Below are 24,599 nucleotides of genomic sequence, written 5' to 3'. Positions count from 1 at the left end.
TCTCTTTCCTAAAGTCGGAAATTGAACATCAAATGATAGTGGTTTTTGAAGGTGCAACACATATTCATTCATGGCGACCCCATATGTTACAGAGTGGAACTGCTTCCCAGGGTTTTCTGGCTGTAATCTTTAGGGGCAGTTCTACTCTGTCCTATAGGGTCGCTATGAGTTGGAATCGACTCAACGGCACTGGGTTTTTCTGGGTAATCTTTAGGGAAGCAGACCATCAGGCCTTTCTTCTGTGGAACAGCTGGCAGGTTCTCGCTCCCAGCCTTTAGGTTAGTAGTGCAGTGAGTGGCCAAATACAAATCGTTTATACCACCCAGGGACCTATGGGTACATATGGGAGTCACCGTGATCCAGAAATAACTGGATAGCAATGGGTTTGTTCTTTGTGGTTTTGGCTTTTATGGATATTCATGCTCTAGATTCTTTTTATTTTATTTAAAGATGACCCTTTCAACTGTTTCCATTTGAATCTACAATGCTTCACTCTATTTTCACTTCATGCTCTGGTGTGACTCCCTCTTGACTCTTAGAAGGTCACTTACCACTATTTTCAGATAGAAAAACAGAGGCACAAGGGATTGTCCCAAGGTCAGAAGTCTGTATCCCAAAGAGGCCCAGCACCAGAGCACAGTGGCCTTAGGAAGCATCGCTCTGCTTTGTCCTGCAGGTTGTACCAGTTGGTCAAGTTCCTCTATATCATTGGCATCCTGTGCACCTACCCCCTGCAGTTCTACATCCCTGCAGAAATCATCATCCCCTTCATCCTCTCCCGGGTATCAAAGCGCTGGGCACAGGTTCTGGACTTATCCATCCGCCTCGCCATGGTCTGCCTGACATGTGAGTAGATGGCAGAGCACAATGTTTTGGTTGCTCTTTCCATGGGAGCCATCAGGAATCAGGCAGATGATAGTGGATAGTCATGAAAACCAGCATTTAACCAGAACTTACTACGTTTCAGGCACTGCATTAAGCCTTCAAAGGAATTAACGCATAGAAACCTCAGGGACAAGCCCATTCTTAGATTAGACAGAGTTATCAGTGCCCAGCCTGAGGAATTGGCACAGTTGATAGAATCATAGTGATAAAAACTAGCATTTATTGAACACCTACTGTATGCCAGGCACTGTGCTAAGTTCTTTCTATCCCATATTTATAGTATTTTATGCAGTCCTCACAGGAACTGTTATGACATAGGACTATTATAAACCCTACTTTACAAATATGAGGCATCGGTGATTCAGTGGTGGAATTGTTGCCTTCCATGTGGGAGACCCAAGTTCAATTCCCAGCCAGTGCATCTCATGCACAGCCACCACCCGTCTGTCGATGGGGGCTTGTGTGTTGCCGTGATGCTGAACAGGTTTCAGCAGAGCTCCCAAACTAAGATGGGCTAGGCAGGAAGGCCTGGCTATCTACTTCCAAAAATCAGCCAATGAAAACCCTATGATGACAGCAGCCCAATCCGCAAGGGGTCCTGAGGATGGCCAGGACCAGGCAGAGTTTTATCCCATTGTGCATAGGGTCATCATGAGTCTGCAGCTGATTTGATGGCAGCTAACAACAACTTTATAAATGAGGAAACTGAGGCAGGGAACAATTAAGTGGTCAGGAAATGCTGGAGGTGGGATCTGAACTCAAGCCATCTAACTCCAGAGCCAGCACCCTTCACCTCCAGAAAAGAGGTCAAAACTAGGTGGTCAGTGAGTCTGATCTGGCAACAGATGTGTTATGCTTGACCCTCATAATGTTTTATAAATTTGGGCTAACTTTAAAAATACAGCAATCTCACAAACGAATCCAGATTTTAAACGTTTCTTGGGAAAAGAAAAATAAAAGAATTTGGCAACCCTGGGGCCTCCTTCCCCAATGGCAGCAATCAGCTGGAGCTCCTTGCTCTCTGTGCCCAGCTTTGGCCTCAGTTGGCTCCTCTCACCCCGCTCACAACCCTCCAGGCTCTGGGCCCCATGGATGGAAGCACGTCTGTCTACGGATATCTTAGCAGAGGCCAAAGAAGATTATAAAATTCCTTCACTGAGTAAACAGTAGCCCAGCTGTCCCTAAGGCTCTTATTTTTTTATATTGGTGAAAGAATACACAGCCAAAGATACACCATTTTTGCATATACAATTTAGTAGCATTGATTACATTCTTTAAGTTGTACTACCATTCTTACTATCCTTTTCCAAATTATTCCACCACCATTATACTAAATTCACTGCCCCCCTAAGCTTCCCGTCCGACCTTTCATGTTGCCAACGTCCACTTGATCTCACACAGTTAAGTCTTTAAAAGAGCACAACGTTCAAAGCAGATGTACTTTACTAATTAAGATAAGCAATTTTTTGGTTCAAAGAGGAGTTCATGGGATAGTTTTGGTTTAAAGTTTAAAGATTATCTCAGGGCAATAGTTTCAGGAGTTCACCCAGCCTCAGTGGCTCCAGAAAGTCTGGAGTCCATTGAGAATTTGAAATTCTATTCTGCAGTTTCCCTCTTTTGATCAGAATTCTTCTATAGAATCTTTGATCAAAACTTTCAGTAATGGTGGCTGGGCACCCTTCAGTTCTTCTGGTCTCACGGCAAAGGAGGCCATTATTCATGGAGGCAACCAAACACATGTTCAATTTCCTCCTCCGATTCCAGACTCTCCTTCTTCTGTTGCTTCAGGTGAAAGGAGGACAATTATTGTACCTTGAATGGCCACAGGACCCCAGTCACTACGCAATGAACTAGGAGGTAGAACAGAAGAACTGAGAAACAATATTAGGCCAATTGATTGTGACGTCCCTTAAAACCATGACCCTAAACCTCAAAACCAAGAAAACAGATCCCATAAGGTGTAGGTCCTAAGGTTCTTTTTAACTGTGATTCTATGACTCTCCCTCAGAGAAATTCTTGATTCTTGCTATAGTAGACCAGCCCATAGCATTCACTAGACATTGACTCCTTTGGAGTGGTTAGTTCCCAGAGTGCCTTGGGAAGTTCCAGAGAGATCAAGAAATATTCCCAAAAGAATGAAGATAACAATTCCTTAATATATAATACCATGTGTTGTCTCAGTATATATGAGTAAATAAATTGAAGTAATAAGAAAGATAACTTTTATGAGTGCTTTACATCAGTTAACTAGTTTAATACATCAACATCATATATGATATGATTCATCATCCCTAAAAAGATATCGTTTATCACCATTTTTTAGGGGAGAAAACAACGAGAGACAGGGTTGAGACTTGTCCTGGGCCAGGAAGTCAGAATTCTGACTTCCAGAACTTATTTTCTCTATACCACACTCCTCCTCAAAATGAGGCCTGGTGGAGGCTTCTGGGATTTCCTGGTGACCAGGAGAACCCTCCACTGAAATGAAAAATCTAACAGCCAGGCCAGTAAAAGTACATAATTTTAACTTCTTTTTTTTATCTTAGTTTTGTTTTCTCCTTGATGACCCCTTTGCACTATAAATAATTTCATATACTCGTTGTTCACAGGTAAGAGGTTCTTGTATTCATGTTAATTATTCATTAAAATTTTAGCTCTACAAAGGCAGGTTTTTTTTTTTTCTGTCTGTCTGTTTTGTACATTGATGTATCCTAAACACCTTAATTTTTTTTTTTTTTAACCCCAGTGGCATAGTGGTCAAGTGCAACAGCTGCCAACCAAAGGGTTGGCAGTTGGAATCTGCCAGGCGCTCCTTGGAAACTCTATGGGACAGATCTACTCTGTCCTATAGGGTCGCTGTGAGTCAGAATTGACTCGACGGCACTGGGTTTTTTTGTTTAAATACCTGAAAGAGTTCCCAGCACTCATTAGCCATCAGAGAGATGCAAATCGAAACCATAATGAAATTCCACAAGAAAACCACTGGGACTGACAGATTCGGCAGAATACCAGGGTACAAGATCAATATATAAAAATCAGTTGGATTCCCATACACCAACAAAGAGAGCTTTGAAAAGGAAATCAGGAAAACAATACCACTTGTAATATCTCTGAAAAAGATAAAATACTTAGGAATAAACCTAACCAGGAATGTAAAAGACCTATAACACTACTGCAAGAAACTGAAAGAAAGAAAAGAAACCAAAAGAGACCTGTGTAAATGGAAAAACATCATGCTCATGGATAGGAAGACTCAACATTGTGAAAATGTCAATTCTACCCAAGACGATGTACAGGTATAACACATTCCTGATCCACATACCAGCAGCATTCCTCAACGAAATGGAAAACTAATCACCAGCTTTATATAGAAAGGAAGAAGTCCCTAGATAAGCAAAGCATTTTTGAAGAAGAGCAAAGTAGGAGGTCTCACACTACCTGATCTCAGAACCTACTATACAGCAACAGTAGTCAAAACAGCGTGTTACTGCTACAATGACAGACACATAGACCAATGAAACCGAATTGAGAACCCAGACCTAAATCCATCCATCTATGGTCAGCTGATCTTTGACAAAGGATCAAGTCCATTAAATGGGGAAAAGACATTTTTCAACAAATGGTGCTGGCAAAAGTGGATGTTCATCTGTAAAAAAAAAAAAAAATGAAACAGGACCTGTACCTCTCACCATACACAAAAACTAACTCAAAATGGATCAAGGACCTAAATATAAAACCTTAAACAATAAAGATCATGGAAGAAAAAATAGGAACAACTCTAGGGGCCTTAACACATTGCATAAATACAAACCATAACCAACTATGCACAAACACCAGAAGATAAACTAGATAACTGGGAGCTCCTAAAAATTAAACACTTATGCTTATCAAAAGACTTCACCAAAAGAGTGAAAAGAGACCATAAAGACTGAGAAAAAAATTTTGGCTACGACATATCCTACAAGGGTCTAATCTCTAAAATCTGTAGAATACTTCAACACCTCACTAACAAAAAGACAAATAATCTAATTTAAAAATGGGCAACAGATATGGACAGACACTTCACAAAAAAAAGACATGCAGGCAGCTGAAAGACACATGAGAAAATGCTTGCCGTCATTAGCCATTAGGGAAATGCAAATTGAAACTACAATGAGAGACCATCTCACCTTACAATACTGGCACTAAACAAAAAAAACAGAAAATAACAAATGTTGGAGAGGTTGCAGGGAGATTGGAACTCTTATGCACTGCTGGTGGGAATGTAAAATGGTACAACCATTTTGGAAAATGATATGGAGCTTCCTTAAAAAGCTAGAAATAAAAATATCATACGATCCAGTAATCCCACTCCTAGGAATATATCCTAGAGAAATAAGAGCCATCACACGAATATGCACACCCGTGTTCACTGCAGCATTATTTACAATAGCAAAAAGATGGAAACAACCTAAGTGCCCAACAACAGATGCATGGATAAGCAAATTATGGTACATACACATAATGGAATACTATGCAACAGTGAAGAACATTGATGAATCCATGATACGTCTTACAAAATGGATGAATCTGGAGGACATTATGCTGAGTGAAATAAGTCAATCACAAAAGAATAAATATTGTACGATATCACTACTATAAAAACTCAAAGAAAAGTTTACACGCAGAACAAAATGATCTTTGATGGTTACAAAGGAGGGGAGTAGTAGAGAGGAGAAATCACTAACTAGATAAACCAAAAATCCATTGCTGTTGAGTCAATTCTAACTCATAGTGACCCTACAGGACAGAGTAGAACTTCCCCATTGACTTTCCAAAGAGCACCTGGTGGATTTGAACTCCTGACCTTTTGGTTAGCAGCCATAGTTCTTAACCACTATGCCACCAGGGTTTCCACTAACTAGATAGTAACCAAAAAAAAAAAGCCCCCAAAACCAAACACATTGCCATGGAGTCAATTCCAACTCATAGCAACCCTATAGGATAGAGCAGAACTGCTCCATAGGGTTGCCAAGGAGCAGCTGGTGGATTTGAACTGCCGACCTTTTGGTTAACAGCTGAGCTCTTAACCTCATTGAGCCATCAGGGCTCTGTCTAGATAGTAAAGAAGTGTTAACTTTGGTGAAGGGAAAGACAACACAACTTGATCAAGGCAAAGCCATAGAAGCTTCCTAGATACATCGAAACACCTTGAAGGACTGAGTTACTGGGGCCAAGGGCTGGGGACCATGGTCTTGAGGGACATCTAGGTCAATTGGCATAACATAGTTCATAAAGAAAATGTTCTACATCCTACTCTGGTGAGTAGTGTCTGAGGTCTTAAAAGCTTAAAAGAAGGCCTCTAAGATACATCCATTGGTCCCATCACATTCAGAGCAAAGGCAAATGAAGAAAACCAAAAACACAAAGAAAATATTAGTCCAAAGGACTAAGGGACCACATGAACCACATCCTCCACCAGCCTGAGCCCAGAACTACATGGTACCCAGCTACCACCACCAACCACTCTGACAGGGATCACAATAGAGGGTCCCTGACAGAGTGAGAGAAAAATGTACAACAAAACTCAAATTCACAAAAAAAGACCAGACTTACTGGTCTGACAGAGACTGGAGAAACCCCTGAGATTATGGACCCTGGATGCCCTTCTCACTCAGAGTTGAAGCCACTCCTGAAGTCCACCTTTCAACCAAAGATTAGACAGTCCTGTAAAACAAACAATAACACAAGTGAGGAGAACGTGCTTCTTAATTCTATCAAGAATATGAGACCAAATGGGTAATGTCTGCCCAAAAACAAAGATGAGAATGCAGGAAGGGACAGGAAACCTGGATGAATGGACATGGGGAACTCGGGATGTAAATGGAAAGGGGGAGAGTGCTGACACATTGTAGGGATTGCCACCAATGTTACAAAACAATTTGTGTACACATTTTTGAGTAAGAAACAATTTGCACTGTAAACTTCCACCTAAAACACAATAAAATTAAGAAAAAAACCAAAATAACAAATGTTGACAAGAATGGAGGAAACGGGAACTCTTATTGCTGGTGGGAATGCAAAATGGTACAGCCGTTGTGGCAAACAGCGTGGTGAATCCTCAGAAAACTAAAAACGGAACTACCATATAAAGACCCAGCAATTCCATTCCTAGGTATATACCCAAAAGATTTAAAAGCAGAGGCTCAGATAGAAACTTGTACACCAATGTTCATTGCAGCACTATTCACAATATCCAAAAGGTGGAAACAAACTAAATGCCCATCAACAGTTGAATGGATAAACAAATGTAGTGCGTACATACAATGGAATACTATTCACCAAGTAGGAGCAATGAAGTCTTGGTACGTGCTGCATGGATGGAGTTTGAAGACATTATGCTGAGTGAAATAAATCGATCATCAAAGGACAAATATTGTATGAGCTCACTTATATAAAAAGACAAGAAAAGGCAAATGTATAGAGACCAAAGTTTATTAGTGGTACCAGAGGTGGAAGAGAGGGGAAAGAGAGGGTTATTGGTTATGGAGCACAGAGTTTCCGTTTACAGTGATGAAAAGATTGGATAGATTAAGTGTAGGGTTACATAGCCAATTATTGTAAGTACTGTCAATAAGTTGTACACCTGTAAAAAGTTGAATTGGCAGAAGTTATGTGATAGACGTATTTACAACCATGACAAAAAAGTAGCAGCTGGGGCTGTTTATGTATAACCAAACACCTCATAAAATGATTCGATTCCTTGGTCTGGAGGCTTAGGGTCATGGGACATCCCAGTTAAGTGCTTAGTGTTTAGGGCTTCTGCTGTACCCTTCTACTGTGTTGTGCAGTGCCTGGAGTCTTAAAAGCTTTCAAGTGACCATCCAAGGCACCATTGGTCTGTATTCACCTGGAGCAAGAGGAAGAAGTAGAGTCAGGAATGGAGGAGGAAATGGAATGTGTGGCTAATTATCTCCATGAACAGCTGCCTCCTTTGTCATGAGACCAGAAGAACTGGGTGGTACCCAGCCACCTTTACTGAATTTTTTGATCAAAGATTCTGTAGAAGAATCTAGATCAAAAAGGGAGAGCTGTAGAACAGAATTTCAAATTCTCAAAGGACTCCAGACTTTCTGGAGCCATGGAGGCTGGATGAACTCCTGAAACTATTTCCTGAGATAATCTTTAAACTTTAAACCAAAAATATCCCTGAAGTCTTCTTAAAACCAAACAGTAGCTTAGCTTAACTAGTAAAGATTATCCGCCTTGAGCATTATGCTCTTTTAAGAACTATCTATTTGACATCAAATTGACAACAGCAACTGAAGAAAGATTAGGTAGCAACCTTAGAGGGCAGTGAGTTTACGTTAATGGGGGAGGAACAATTCAGAAAAGGAGGATGAAAATGGTTGTACAACTCAAACAATGTAATCAATGTCACTGAGTTGTACCTGTAGAAACTGTCGGTGTATGTTTTACAGCATATATTTTCAACAACAACAAAATAAATAAAATTTTTAAAAAATATGAACAGGAAATACAAAAAAAAAGAAGAGTTCCCAGCACTGTTATTAAGTGTTCTTTATTAAGTAAGCACTTAATAAATAATGTTAAATGAATGCAGGTTTTAATTACAGAATATACTGCCCCCTTGTGGGGGATGGGGGGACACATTGCTCCATAAATATTTTCCTTCCGAACTGCCCTACCTCATTTTGTAGAAAATATCTAGCTAACCTAGAAACCACAACAATATTCCAATACTTGTAGTAAATTTGTTCAACAAATGTTTATTGAATGACTACTGTTTCTCCTGTTTATTGCAGGGACCATATCAATGAATAAAAAGAAAAGGATCCCTGATCTTTTAAAAACGATAGTCTGAATCTGCTTCCTTCTTTGTAAAAAAGAAAAAAATCCCATTTTGTTAATTTTATATCAACTTTAAGAGTGTACATACTCACTCACTCAGCAATTCCACCTGTAGGAATTGGTCTGTGGCTACAGCCCCTCATGTGTTTATTAGTAATATACAAGGATGCTTACTGTTTGTAATCAAGAATTATAACAACCTCAATGCCTATCAAAGGGAGATGGAGTTACTAAATCATGATCTAGCCCTACTAAGGAATACTATGGAGCTGTTTGGAAAGGTAGTAATAGATTTCTACGTCGACATGGTAAGAAAGTAAGGGAAAACAGCAAGTATTATAAGAATATGTTCTAATTCTCTATATGTATGTTTTTTAATGCAATCTGTATAGGTACATATTTATAAGAATGTACGTATTTGGAAAACGATTGGAAGTAGACACACCAAATTTTTAATGAGTAACACACACAAAAAAATTTTTTTTTAACCTCTAGGGAGTATGAGCCAGAGTATTAGATGATTTTCAGCTTTTACTTTGTATATGTACAATTTGAATGTATGAGAAACAATTTTTTTTTTAAGGATTTTAGAAACAAACTTTTAAAGCTTGGCTAAAGATGGGATTATCTAATCTTTTTCCTATCATCTCCTGTAGGTTCCATAGCCATCCTCATCCCCCACCTGGACCTGGTCCTCTCCCTGGTGGGTTCTGTGAGCGGCAGTGCCCTGGCCTTCGTCATCCCACCCCTCCTGGAGATCACCACCTACTACTCAGAGGGCATGAGCCCCTTTACCATTGCCAAGGACGCCCTAATCAGCATCCTGGGCTTTGTTGGCTTTGTGGCGGGGACCTACCAGGCCATCCATGAGCTGATCCAGCCAGAACACACTCTCACCTTCCCCAACTCCACCATGTTCATTCACCGGGAACAACACTGCTCCTTACCCCCCTGCCCCTAACTCTAAATAATATAAATAAACAAACAAACAAAAAAAACACTGTCATCGCATTGAATCCAACTCATAGTGATCCTGTAGGACAGAGTAGGACTCCCCACGGGGTTTCCAAGGTTGTAAATCTTTTCAGAACAGACTGCCACATTTTTTCCTTCAGAGCAGTTAGTGGGTTCAAGCTGTTGATCTTTTGGCAACAACCAAGCGCTTTAAACATTGCACCACCAGGGTTACTTAATGATATATAAAAAAAATTTTTTTTATATCATTAAGTAGATCCCTTTTATATGCATTGGAGCCCTGGTGGTGCAGTGGCTAAGACCTATGTGTGCTAACCAAATCGTCAGCAGTTTGAATCCACCAGTGGCTTCTTGGACTCGACAGCAATGGGTTTGTTTTTTGGTTCTATGCATTATCTTTATTTTGCTACTCTATGTTTTCTCTGAGCCAAGCCACAGTGAAAACAGGGACTTACCAACTATGAGGTATAAATGATAAATTTTTAAAAATGTTTTTCTTGTTTTTTCTTTTCATCTCACTATGTTGAGAGCTCTCTCAGGGAAGGCTCTCAATTCTGTCCAACTTTCTGGCAATCCAAATGGTGAATTTCACTTCTTGAGTGGGGCAATGCAAGAAGAAGCCACTAGGAAGCACCCAAGTGGGAGCAACTGGCAGAGGGAGGTGCCTCTAGCTAAGGCGGACCATGCTTTGGTGGTCAAAGGGTTTCTCCTCTTTACATCTGTTCAAAGAGCAAAGACTAGGGATGGGGCAGAATCTATAACCCAATGAGATGTGTGCACAGTTCCAGCATCAAGATAGCTAGGACCCAGAGTTCCAGTGCGAACTCTGACTCTCTAACAGACAGGAAGAAGCCATCACATTTAAGCCAAGGGCAATAAACTTTCCAAATTACTGGATAAAGTTTTCATCCAGTTCAAAGTTCCCAACAATGGACAGGAAGCATGAAAGTGTATATACCAATAAGGAAGGTGGTGTACTGCCATTGTTTACACAGATTTTACCTCTTAATTCTTGCAATAAACACTTCTTGATTACCTACTTTGGGCCAAGCTTGGTGCCTGGTTACCACTACCGATCATTCTGATCAGGGACATAATAGATAGATCTTGATAGAATGGGAGAAAAATGTGGGACGGACCTCACATTCTTGAAAAGCTCAGACTTGTTGGACAGCTGAGACTAGAGGACTCCCAAGACTATCTCCCTGAGATACTCTCTAAACTTTGAACAAAAACTATTCCCTGAGGTCACATTTTAGCTAAATAACAGATTGGCTCATAAAATAAAGAATATCATCCATGGGTACTCTGCTCCTTTAAAAAATCATCTATATGAGACCAAATGGTCGACATTTACTCTAAAGCAAAAATGAGAAGGCAAGGGGGCAGGGAAACTAGATTATTGGAAACAGAACAACCAGAATGGGAACAATAAGAATGTTAACAGACTGAAAATATAATCAATGTCCTGAACAATATGTAGAAAATTGTTAAATTGGAGTCTAATTTGCTGTGTAAACTTTTGCCAAAAACACAATAAAATATTATTTAAAAAATAAATTTAGCAACATTGGTGTAACTGAGCAAACTACAGAGAATCATTAATAATCGTCAGCAACACTAGAGAACTGTGTTTGAGTGGTGGAAATACAAAAATTAAAAAAAAATTAAGTTGTTTGGTACTGTTGTTTTGTTTTATACACATACCCACCTCCAAGCCTTCCCCTCCCCACCATTTAACTGATTGTTTCCTTAATTTTTGGTGCTTCCCGTAAATCAAGCGTCATAGAGAACCCTGTCTCCCTTCCCTCAGTGAACACCTATTAAGTGCTTTGCATGGGGTTATTTTATTTAATCCTTACAATGACCCTATGAGGCAAATACTGACATTGTCCCTATTTTCAGATGAGAATATGACTTAGATATTAGGTTAACTTGCTCAAGATCATGCCTGTAGTGACAGTGAGTCCAGGACTCAAAGACTTGTGGACCAAAGTTCTTCATTAACATCACAGAGCCCAAGACAGACCTTTGGACAGTGGTGGTCAAAGTGAAATATAGGAAAAACATGTCCAGTGGGTTAAGAATATTTTAACAAGAAATTCCACATCCAGTCTTTATAAATATGAAATCAACTATGACATAAAGATGGCATTACTGAAGGCTGTGTGGTGAATCAGGAGCAAAGCGGGATGCTCTTGACAACCTATAAAACTGTCTGATGCTGTTTAAACTCTTCCAGGGCATAGAAACAACATACCAGCACACAACATAGCAACAACAATACCACTAGTTTTTACACAAAGGTGTCCTGATTCTGATATGAAAATCTGACAACACACAACAAAAATTTTACCCAGAAGGTCTGACTGAGACTGGAGGGACCCCAGAAGACATGGCCCTCAGACTCTGTTAGCCCCAAACTAAAACCATTCCCGAAGCCAGCTCTTCAGACAAAGATTAGACTGGGCTGTAAGACATAAAATGATACTGGTGAAGAGTATGCTTCTTGGCTCAAGTAAATACATGAGACTAAATGGGCTCCTCCTGTCTGGAGGCGAGATGAGAAGGCAGAAGAGGACAGGAGCTGGTTGAACGGACACGGGGAACCAGGGTGGAGAGGAAGAGTGTGCTGTCACTTTATAGGGAGAGCAGCTAGGGCCACATAACAGTGGTGTATAAGTTTTTGTATGAGAAACGGACTTGAATTATAAACCTTCACTTAAAGCACAAAAAAAAAAGGACATTACTGATTCCAGCCCTCATGGATGACTTTGAAAGGTTCAAGGCTTCAGTGAAGGCAGTAACTGCAAATGTAGTGGAAATAGCAAGGGAACTAGAATTAGAAATGGAGCCTGAAGATGTGACTGATTGCTGCAATTTCACGATAAAAGTTTAACAGATGAGGAGCTGTTTCTTATGGACAAGCAAAGACAGTGGTTTCTTGAGATGGAATCTACTCCTGGTGAAGATGCTGTGAACATTGTTGAAATGACAACACATGATTTAGAATATTACATAAACTTAGTTGATAAAGCAGCGGCAGGGTTTGAGAGGATTAACTCCAATTTTGAAGGAAGTTCTACTCTGAATAAAATGCTATCAAACAGCATCACATACTACAGAGAAATCTTTCACAAAAGGAAGAGTCAATTGATGCGGCAAACTTCACTGTTGTCTTATTTTAAGAAATTCCCACAGCCATCCCAACCTTCAGCAACATCACCCTGATCAGTCAGGAGCCATCAATACTGAGGCAAGACCCTCCACCAACAAAAAGATTATGACTGGCTGAAGGCTCAGATGATGGTTAGTGTTTTTTAGCAATAGAGTATTTTTTCATTAAGGTATGTACATTTTTTTTTTAGACATAATGCTTTTGCATCCTTAACAGACTACAGTATAGTATAAAAAAAAACTTTTATATGCACTGGGAAACCAAAAAAAAAAATTATTACCCAACATAAATGCAAACATCCTACATAAAATAGATTCTGGCAATGTATTAAAAGAATAATACACAACGGAACTCTCCCTATGAATGCAAAAATGATTCTGCATCAACTGATCGTTACCATAGATGACACTTGACATCAAGGAAGAAAAACTGGTCCTTGATAGACTGCAAAAAAGCATTCATGGAATTTCACCACACTGTCCTAATCTTCAAAGAAAACTCTTAGTATAATACAAAAAAGTCTTCCTTAGCATGATTTGAGGAAGAAGAAGATGGCCTCAGAAACAGCATCAGAGTTAACAGTGAAACACTAAAGGCAGTTTGAGCCAAGCGTGAAACTAGAAAAGTATGTTTAATGTCACTATGCTGTAAATGCTAAAAAAAAAAAAATGAGGTATGAATTTTAGAAAGAAATAAGAAATGTTATTATTTGCCTGGAAAGCTCAAGAGAATCAAATGTTAAAAAAACGCTTAAAAAAATACATATATATGTAATACATATACGTATGCTCAGGTTGCTCAAAAATTAAACACGGGATTACTATGTGACCCAGCAATTCCAGTCCTAGATACATACCTAAACAACTTCAAAGCAGGGACTCTATACACATATTAATCTGCTATGAGAAATAAAAGGAGTCAATAAAGTGGGCCCTGATGGCACAGTGGTTAAGAGCTTGGCTGCTAACCAAAAGATCAGCCGTGGGAATCCACCAGCTACTCCTTGGAAACCCTATGGGGCAGTTTAGCTCTGAGCCCACGAGACAGAAAGGGCCATATAAACCAGAGACTCCATCAGCCTGAGACCAGAAGAATGAGGTGGTGCCTGGCTACCACCAATGACTGCCCTGACAGGGAACACAACAGAGAATCCCTGATGGAGCAGGAAAACAATGGGATGCAGATCTCAAATTCTTGTAAAAAGACCAGGCTTAATGGTCTGACTGAGACTAGAGGGACCCTGGAGGTCATAGTACCCCAACCCTTTGTTAGCTCAAGATTGGAACCAACCCTAAAGCCAACTCTCCAGACAGGGATTGGACTGTACTGTAAGATAATGATACTGGTGAGGAGTGAGATTCTTGGCTCAAGTAGACACATGAAACTATGTGGGCAACTCTTGTCTGGATGGGAGATGAGAAGGCAGAGGGGGACAGAAGCTGGCTGAATGGACATGGGGAAGACAGGGTGGAGAGGACAAATGCGCTGTCTCATTAGGAGGAGAGCAGTTAGGAGTACATAGCAAGATGTGTATAATGTTTTGTATGAGAGACTGACTTGATTTGTAAACTTTCACTTAAAGCACAATAAATAAATAAAAAAAGAATGTAGAAAAGAAAATTATGCAAGAGGTGAGAAGGGAGAGCAGACCTTCCTTATCATATATCAAGTATATCACATAGCTACAGTAATTAAAACAGTTTGGAACTGGTTCAAGAAAATACTCATCAGCGAGAAAAGAGAATACATAAACAGACTCAAGCAAAACCTAAAGCAACCCCGCTGCCCTCGTGTTGACTCCATCTCATGAGTAGAACTGCCCTATAGGATTTCCAGCCTCTAAATCTGTATGGAAGCAGACATCTTTCTCTGAAGAACAGCTGGTGGGTTTTGAACTGCCAACATTTTTGTTAGCAGCTGAGCACTTTAACCACCTCACCATCAGGGCTGCTCTAGACCCTACCATATGGAAGAATTTATTTTATGATGAAGAGAACTTTTCAAATAAAACGGGAAAGGGGAGGATTATTCAGTAAATGGTGTTGGGAAAACTGGTTAGCCATTTGGAAGATGAATTAACAGCAACAACACGTTTTGGGTGCTTGCTAGATGCTAAGTACTGTTCTAAATGCTGTACACATATCAAACCATTTAATCTTCCTAACAATCCTCTGACAATGGTATTACTATTATACCTATTTTACAGATGAGAAAATAAGGTACAGAAAGGATAATAATTTGGCCAAACAATACAGCTAGTAAGTGGCAGAGCCAGGATTCTCTTAAGAATTAAAAATTAAATATTTAAAGTCAAGTAATAATGGTCATTAAGAAATAAAGTGTAATTTAAGTAAATATTTTATAATGTTGAGGTACTAAAATTTTGTCTACGTGAAACCAAAAACCAAAGTGAAAAAGGACTGAGAAATCTGTTAAACATATTTAAAATTTTGCATTAAAAAAAAATAGACAAAAGTAAACAATGATTTCCAACTGAGAATAAATGCTTGTAGACTATATAAAGACAAGTAAATGCAAATACACACACACACTTTAAAACTCTCCACCCCCAAAAATCTCAATAGAAAAATGGGCAAAAACATGAACAGGCTGTTTATAAGAGAACAAATACAAATGTCTACACTATGTAAGATGTTCATCCTTAGAAGTAACCAAATAATTAGAAATTAAAGCAACAAGAACCATATTTACTTACTGTATTGCTAACATTTTAAAAAGTATTAAAAATTGGCTTTGGCAGAGTTGTGGAGAAATGGACATTTCTGGTGACTGTATATTCGTACAGCTTTTCTGGAACAATGCTTTTGATAGTGAGAGGGGGCACTATTAATAATTACACTAAGGCAAGAGGCAGAAAACCAGGAAGAGTCCTGGGCAAACCAGACACATGCCCATGCTCCTCATCTCCTCTCTCCTTTATCCATGCTCTGCTGGCCACACTGATCGCACTCGTTATCATTCCTAGGCATTCTTCTGCCTCAGGACCTTGGCACTTACAGTTTGCTCTGCTTGACATCTCTTTTCCAATACACACACAGGGCTTGCTCCCTTAGTTCATTCAGCCCTTTACCCAAATGTCACTCTCTCAGTGAGGCTCTCTCTGACCACCTAATTTAAAATCACAATCCTCCCCCTAGTTGGCACTCCCCCTTCCTTTTCCTGCATTACTTTCCTCCATAACACTTTTTACCAACTTACCCTGGTGGTGCAAGAGTTAAGGGCTCACTAAGGTTGGCAGTTCAAACACACCCAGAGGCTCCAGGGGAGAAATACGTGGTATTCTGCTTCTGTAAAAATTACAGCCTACGAAACCCAATGGGGCAGTTCTACTCTGTCATGTGGAGTCACTATGAGGTGAAAATACATGAGACATTTTAGCAGATTTGCCAGAGACAGATGAGCACCAAGCCTGGCTCCACATCCTGGCACTAGGACCTCTAGGCCAATAGGGCCTTCCTCCTACCAGTCACACTGCCTGCTTTGCCTTCCAGCAGTGAGGGCTATTTTGGGGAGAAGTTGAAAGCCTGGGCAAATTCTGATATGTGGCACAAGAGGGACTGAGGATCCTCTTGAGATGAGAATCTGGTAAGTCCCCCCAAAAGTCAGCTGAGGCATAATCAGCATCAACTTCTCCTGCCACCTGTGCTTCTGTGACCTACACGCTTTGAGCTCCAGCCAATGCCAGGCACCCTTGGGTATTAGGAGCCAGCATCTCAGGTATGCAGCCGTGGTTTCTCTGGAGAAAATCCCATGGGAGGCTTGTTCAAGGCTGCTGCAGGCTTAAGCCTGAGCTGCCACCATCACCCGCCTACCTTGTTCAAGACGTCATTGCTTGGAAGCGACGGTAGAGTGATCTGAACCCCTTAGATGACAGGTCTAAGTCATCTTCGCAGAGTAGCAGTAGCATTACTTCAGGGGACGTCCATCTTGCAGGGGAATCCAGTGGGTTATCCTAAGCAGCTGCCTGCCCTTCTATAAGGTCCTTTCAAGACTCTGGCTGTGCCTTCCTACTTCTCCCTTCTTAACACAGTGGTCCCCATTGAACAGGAGGCAAATTTGAGGTATGGAGGTACATGGATGCAAGGCAAAGTCTAATCTAAGAAGGTTGATCCCTGAGCCCAGATCACAGAATAGCCCTTCCAACATTAGCTTCTTGATTCCAGGAACAGTTTCCTATCTTAGGCTGGCTGCCCTTTTTTTCTTCCACAGTTTTGGGCTGCTTTCCCCTCCTTGCACATCTGCCACTATTCTCTCTCTCTCCTTTCTCCTCTTTCTCTCCTACAGACCCATCTAGGAAATACAAGGTCACCTCCTAGTTCCATGTTCCTACCTTCACTGCCCCTAATGTAGACACATGGAACTTTTTCTCTTTCAACTTCATTGCTAATCAGACTATACCTAGCAATCAGATTCTATAACTGCCATGGGAATAGTGAGATTATAAATGACAATCCCTGTTATCGGTATCAGGATGTCAGGAAATGCCCTCTCTCACGTCCTTTTGGGGAGAATTAAACTGGCGCCTTTCTAAAATGGCAAGGTTGCGATGTATATCAAAATCTAACATACCATTTGTACAAAACATAGATACTTATTTGGTATATGCTACGTTTGAAAGAGCTCTGGTGGTGTAGTGGTTAAGTGTTTGGCTGCTAACCAAAAGGTTGGCAGTTCAAATCCATCAGCCGCTCAGAGGGAGAAAGATGTGGCAGTCTGCTTCTGTAAAGATTACAGCCTTACAAGCCCATGGTAGCTCCATAGACACATCCAAACTCCCTGAGGGACTGAATTGCTGGGCTGAGGGCTATGGGGACCATGGTCTCAGGGAACATCTAGCTCAATTGGCATACAGAGTTTATAAAGAATGTATTCTACATTCTACTTTGGTGAGTAGTGTCTGGGATCTTAAAAGCCTGTGAGAAGCCATCTAGGATACTTCACTGGTCTCACCCCTTTGGGAGCAAGCATGAAGAAAACTGAAGACATAAAGGAAAGATTAGCCCAAAGGACTAATGGACCACATCTACCACGGCCTCCACCAGACTAAGTCCTGTACAACTAGATGGTTCCCAGCTACCGCCACTGACAGCTCTGACAGGGATCACAATAAAGGGTCTCAGACAGACCTGGAGAAAAATGTAGAACAAAATTCTAACTCAAAAAGAAAGACCAAATTCTCTGGCCTGACAGAGACTGGAGAAACCCTGAGAATATGGCTCCCAGATACACTTTCAGCTCAGTAATGAGGCCACTCCTAAGGTTCACCCTTCAGCCAAAGATTGAACAAAGACTAATGGGGCACACCAGCCCCAGGGCAGGGGCTGGAAGGTAGGAGGGAACAGGACAGCTGTTCAAATAATAGGGAACTCAGAGTTGAGAAGGGAGAATGTTGACATGTCATGGGGCTGTTAATTAATGTCATACAGCAATGTGTATACATTTGATGAGAAACTAGTTTGTTCTGTAAACCTTCATCTAAAGTCCAATAAAAAATAAAAAGAAAAAGATTACAGCCTTGGAAGCCCTATGGGGCAGTTTTACTTTGTCCTATAAGGTCACTATGAGTCTGAATTGACTGTATGGCGCGGGTTTGGTTTGGCTTTTTATCTTTGAAAGTATACACACACACATACACTCATGTACTGGCAACAGTGGCTACCTCTATAAAGCTTTGCTGTTTTCTATTAGGATTAATGCCACCCTCACCTGGCGTTTTTCTAGAATTTATATCTACCTCGCCTGGATTCTTAAAGCTGAGACATACTTATTTTGTTAGCAGCCAAACCCATTAACCGTTTGTACCACCCAGGGACTCCATATGCACAGTAGTGATTGTTATTAAATTTTACCTAGTGCACAGCACAGAATAAGTTCCCAATGAATAATGACTGAGTAAATGAGTGAAGGAGTGAATCAGAACTAGTAAATAGTCTACCTGTGGGAAGAAGTTTTTACTTTTTTCTAGTGAGTAGATTAATAAATGACCTGGTGCTAATCAGTACTCTGTAAATTGTGGCAAATATTATTAATTTCTTCATTGTCTATCTAAATGCCAGGCACGTAATAGGTCTCAAGAAATATTTGTTGATTGAATAATTCATGAAAGGATCATTGGAAAGCTTAATGAATAAACTGGCACTAAGGAGTTATCCAGAATGATAGCAATTTTTATTAATTGTTCATTAGGGCCTACTGTGTCATAAATAAATATTTGTTGAGTCATCTGAACTAGCACCAGCCGAGGATCAGACGCTACAGAACAGACCCCTGGACCTGAGAGTTGTACGAGTGATCATGAACTTCAACTGGTTTCTTCTCTCTTTCCAACAGGCGGCACTGGAGAAGCCAAAAGGAAGATGAGCTTTGGGCCTCCCTTCCCTTCCCGCTAACTGCACTCTCTTGTCTCCCTAACCTCCCCACCACAGGATGATGCAAACCTTGATCCACTTGTCAAAACGCAACATTGGCGCAGGGCTCCTGGGGCTTCCACTGCCACGAAAAATGCTTTTTATGGGTTTGTTTTTTTTTTTTTTTTTGGTATTGGTAAGTGGGGAAACCCTGCTGGTGTAGTGGTTAAGTGCTACGGCTGCTAACCAAGAGGTTGGCAGTTTGAATCCGCCAGGCGCTCCTTGGAAACTCTATCGGGCAGTTCTACTCTGTCCTATAGGGTTGCTCTGAGTCGGAAACGACTTGACAGCAGTGAGTTTGGCTTTTTTTATTGGTAAGAGAGATCTGTGGGATGGGAACCAGGTTTACCCATTTGGGGGAGGAGGTGATGAGTCCTTTTTGAAATCAATCCACTGGGCAAAAGGCCAAAGGCCTGAGATTAGGCACACCCTGGGTAAGAGAGTAAAAGAAGTAAGATCCCTCTTTGTGCCTCTGGCTGAAAATGAACCTCTCTGGAGGAAATGGGCCGTTATTCTAAAGACTGCCACCTTCACACACAGTCCGCCACTCCCCAGGGATTCTATCCCACCAATTTCATTCGTTGACATTAAATGCCTGGTCCCTGAAGGCATTCGAGTGTGTGACTCCTGCTTCAAACCACCTGTTTGCCTGTGAGAAAAGGGCTTGGGAGTTGAGGAATAACGATGCCTTCACCAATCACCTGAATCCCAGGTGGTGCAAACAGTTAATGAGCTTGGCTGCTAACCAAAAGTTTGCAGGTTCAAGTCCACCCACAGGTACCTCAGGAGAAAGACCTGGTAATCTACTTCCAAAAAATCAGGCATTGAAAACCTAGGAAGCACAATTCTACTTTGACACACATGGGGTCACAGTGAGTCGGAGTCGACTCAATGGCAACTGGTATGGTCACCAGTCCCCCACACTGCCTGTGACAGCTTACCTCTCTCTCTTTATGTGTTCCCTTCTCCTGGAATGCCTTTACCTCAATTCTGAACTTTCAAGCGCTGCCTCGCCTATAAAGCTTGGCTGTTTCCTATCACAATGCCACCTTCACCTGGCATTTTCCTAGAACTTATATCTATACCTCACCTGGAATTCTTAAAGCTGAGACATACTAATTTTTTCATATATCTACCTTCCTCACTTAACTGAAAGCTCTGAGGGCAGGAAGTGTCTGAGTTATCTTTAAATCTCCCCACATGCCTGCTAGAGAGCCTGGCACACAGGAAGTTCCAACTGATATCTATTGAATTGAATTGACATCAAACATAGGGTCACTACGAGTCGAAACTGACTCAATGGCAGTGGTTTTGTTTGTTTGTTTGTTTTGGTTTTATAGGATTTCCAGAGTCCCTGAGTGGCACAAATGTTTAAGCCCTTGACTACTAACCCAAAAGTTGGGAGTTTGAACCCACCAAGAGGCACCTCAGAAGAAAGGCTGGAGATCTGCTTGCAGAAGGTCAGGGCCTTGAAAACCCTCAGGAGCCATTCTACTTGGCAGCATATAGGGTTGCCATGAGTCAGAATCAACTCGGCAGCAACTGGTACTAGTGTATGATTTCCATTCGTTGTCGTGTGCTGTCAAGTTGATTCTGACTCACAGTGACACTACAGGACAGAGTGGAGCTGCCCCACAGGGCTTCCTGCAGCCGTAACCTTTACGGGGCAGGCCTTTTCTCCCACAGAGCCTCAGGTTATTTGAACTGCCGACCTTTCTGTTAGCAGCTGAGCGCTTTAACCATTTCCATGTAGTTGCAGCAAATTGTTCCTTGTCTCCAGGCCTGGTGAGTGGATCCAGTATTTAAAGGAGGCACATCAAGGCTCTTGCTTCTTCCGACATGACTTGCCATTTGTAGAGGATCCCATCCAGAGATGAGACACTCCCCCCTGGAATCCTCTAGGTTTTAGAATTTCTGCAGAAGAGTATTATTACCATATGGCCCTCAGCCAAATTCTCTATGTCAGGGAGGTATTTGCATTTGAAGGTAGCTCTTTTATCCTTTGATTTTTGCTTATGAGTCAGTTGATAGATGATTTCTTTACCCTGCATCTCCCACCAGAACCTCTGGCCATGATTCATTTGAGAACTATTGAGCACCTACTATGTGCATTCTTAGGCCCTGAGAATATAGAAATAAACAAGACAGAAAATCGTCTCTCCCATATGGAGATTACATCCTAGTGGAGCCTACTGGAGCTCTCAATCTCTCATTTGTTTCTTTGCAATAAGATAATGTTATCTTGGGTCACATCTATAAAGGTGCAAGTGTCCAGAGCAAAGGAGGTGAGAGACAGTCCCTCCTTATGCCCTTCTGTTTACATCTGGAAGATTATGATTCATAATGGACCCCACTTTTTAAAAGGAGTGCTGACAAACTAGACATATTAGAGCAGCAGGGGCGGATTATCCAATAAAAAAAATCCAATAGGCAAGGTAATCATGGTGCCCCAATGTCGATATTGCCCCTGTTGAGAAAGCCTGTACTAGAGGAAAAGTACCAAGTCGTAAAAGGAACCTTGGAAGGTCTTCAAAGATTTTGGAGGAGGTTAGGGCTAGGGTGTGGGTAAGGAATTAGACTTACCTTCAGCCCCTCTAGAAGGCAGAACTCAAGGCAGATGAGGAAAAACATAGAACTGTCTGAGAGGTAGTGAGTTCTCTGTCACTGGAAGTATACCAGCAGAGGTTGTATGGTCACTTTGCAGTGATGCTAAGATGCATTCAAGCTGATGCATCTGGGGGCACAAGGACGTTGAGGCAGGGTCTCTCATCCCAGAGGTAGCACGATTATGAGAAGAGCCCAGGCTCCAGTGATCCATGTATGGCTCCCCATTCCCGCCTCTCCTCATCCCCTCCAGGTCGGTCCTATCAGCCTGCTGGCCATTGGGATCCTCACCGTGCACTGCATGGTCATTCTGTTGAACTGTGCTCACCACCTCAGCCCGAGGTATAGTCCTGCTTCTCTCACTCCAGCACCAGGCCACGTCTAACGGTGTGTGGGGTTTCCTTTGACTGCTGACCTGGTCAAACTCGGCCACTTCTCCAGGCCACCTTCCCTGCTGCTCTGAATTCTACAGAGACAGTGGAGGGGATGAGAAAGACTCCCACCTGGAAACTCCTAAGTGCTGGCTCACCTCTGCTGCTAACTAGCTGGATGACCTTGTCCAACTCCTGCATCCTCTGAGCCCAGAGTTCCCCACCTAGAGGGATCAAAAGTGATCAAAGATGCAAAAATACTCTAAGAACTACCGTGTGTAAGTGAGATACATGGGGATGTCCTTTTCCTTCTGATCTCCTCACCCTACCCCACCATTCTTCCCCTACACAGAACTTTAAGGGTAATTTGTTCCAAATTATCTTTTACGATAATTTAGTGAAAGTGAGAAACATAATACTAATGAAATGAATAGTTCATAATGGCTTCAGTCGTTAACAAAGCATATATATGATGTTCCATATTTTTGTATTTAAAACTTAAATGCAATGAAAACAATGGAAATAATGCTGAGAGTTTCATCTTTATACACTGGCAACCCGCTAGTACTCTGGGAGGGGCCCCTGGTCAGCTCATGCCAACTTAGCAACTGTAGCTACTACTACCTAGTGGCTCTCAATTAGCAGCTCTCAGCTGTTCATGAGCATGCTAAATCCAAGGTTATTGTTGTTGGCTCCCGAGTCAGGGCGGCTCCCTGTACTATAGAAATAAATGCTGCCTGGTCCTACGCCATCCCCATGATCAGATCGTTGTGATCCATAAGATTTTCATTGGCTGATTTTCTAAAATAGATCGCCAGGCCTTTCTTCCTGGTCCATCTTCATCTGGAAGCTCCCCTGAAACCTGTTCAGCATCATAGCGACACACAAGCCTTCAATGACAGATGGGTGGTGGTTGCACTTGAGGTACAAACACAATCTGTCCTCGTAACTGTGAAGAAAGGCTTCCTAAGTCAAAGGAGGGGTATTAAATGAAACTCCTCATAAATTCAAATTATCCGAACGCAAACAGGTGTCTCTGGAGTATGTATCGGTCACACCTAACTTGATGGGGCACTTCCCGGCTCACAAAACACCTTTAATAGCATTTACTCATTCAGTAGTTAGATTTATTGCACAACTCCACCATGCCAGGTAACTTTTGGTTAGCTAAGAGCTTCGCAAGCACTCTTTGCTTTATTCCTTACAGTAAACCTCCCATTTAACAGATAAGTAAGCTGAGACTTAGAGGAGTAAAGTGCATTGCTCAAGGTCACACGGCTAGGAAGTAGCTGTAATTCAAAGACCTGACTCCCCTCTTAACTACTTTGCAAATCTTCCCTTCCCTCAAGCCTCCTGGGGGTCATTATATCAAACGACAGGCTTCTGACATCTATGTCACTCATGGCAGCCTTTTCCTCATTATTTTCTGACGATTTGTTTTTCATTTTTTCTGATACAGAGGTTACAGACTGATGGCCTAAGAGCTGACTATGACCTCCAGATAAGGTGTGGGGGGACTTGTACAGTGTTTTGTTTTGTTTATTTTGCCAATGTTTAAAAATATTGCTTAACATTTTTTAAAACTTAAAAAAAAAGGAAAAACTACATTCTCTTTATTAATGAGACCATCTGGCACCTGTGGACCTTCATTCCCTAGTGGCATCATCCAGCTGGAACAGAGTCAAGGCTGACCCCTTTTAGAAAGGGGCATGCACTCTGTGGCTTGCCACTGTCTCCGCCACTCTGTTCTGTCTCATACCCAGCCCCCTTACTCTGTCCTATAGGATTGCTATGAGTTGGAATTGACTCCTTGGCAACAGGTTTGGTCACCAGATTACTGAGACCTGTCTGGGCTCATAGCTTTTCAAGTTGCAACCCTCAGACTAATGTATTTGCCAGCCAGATGCAATGTGACCTCATTTATATTCCAAATGCCAAGCACAATGAATAATAATAAAAATAGAAGGACTGTGCCGCCTTCCCAACACATTCCATTATCCCATCTCACCTTCTCCTCCCCCAAACCCAGAGGGCAGATGGAAAAACCTGAAGCCCAGAGACCTAAAGAGACTCTCTCAAAGTCTCCCAGCTATTTGAGGGAATGTGGTGGGATTTAAACCCTGGTTTCTGACAAGTCTAGACTTGTTCCCTCTTCCAGCTGCTCTGCGCCTCAATCCTATGTGAACCGTTGGCATCCGGGGTCTGAGAACCCGCTACTGCTTCCACTTACTGCTGCCACGAACAGTCCTGCATCAGGGCCTTCCCACCCTTAGAAAGGTCACCTAGGAAGAAGGGATGTGGGAAGAG

The 24,599-nt window shown here is 41.6% G+C and overlaps 2 protein-coding genes across 4 annotated transcripts in view; both read left to right on the top strand.

Annotated features, from left to right (window-relative positions):
* SLC36A2 (solute carrier family 36 member 2) overlaps positions 1-9,907 on the top strand; it is a 72,958-nt gene extending 63,051 nt beyond the window's left edge. The window contains exons 9-10 of one of the 3 annotated variants that reach the window (XM_003404855.3): positions 677-846; positions 9,393-9,907. In XM_003404855.3, coding sequence (XP_003404903.2) covers positions 677-846; positions 9,393-9,697 — 475 coding nt within the window. In that variant the 3' untranslated portion in view covers positions 9,698-9,907. The remainder of the gene's footprint in view (positions 1-676; positions 847-9,392) is intronic. The other 2 variants (XM_023550775.2, XM_023550788.2) reach the window with 2 other exon arrangements.
* A 2,568-nt stretch (positions 9,908-12,475) lies between these two features.
* Positions 12,476-24,599, top strand: part of LOC100670006 (proton-coupled amino acid transporter 3) — a 45,048-nt gene continuing 32,924 nt past the window's right edge. Inside the window, 5 exon segments of the mRNA XM_010594082.3 lie at positions 12,476-12,574; positions 16,759-16,856; positions 19,336-19,411; positions 19,468-19,482; positions 22,175-22,263. Of these exon segments, the coding sequence (XP_010592384.1) occupies positions 12,476-12,574; positions 16,759-16,856; positions 19,336-19,411; positions 19,468-19,482; positions 22,175-22,263 (377 nt within the window).

The sequence above is a fragment of the Loxodonta africana genome, chromosome 2 (assembly GCF_030014295.1).
Source record: "Loxodonta africana isolate mLoxAfr1 chromosome 2, mLoxAfr1.hap2, whole genome shotgun sequence".
NCBI lineage: Eukaryota > Metazoa > Chordata > Mammalia > Proboscidea > Elephantidae > Loxodonta > Loxodonta africana.
The sequence above is the reverse complement of the archived record's forward strand: the minus strand, read 5'-3'. Positions and strand labels throughout refer to the sequence as shown.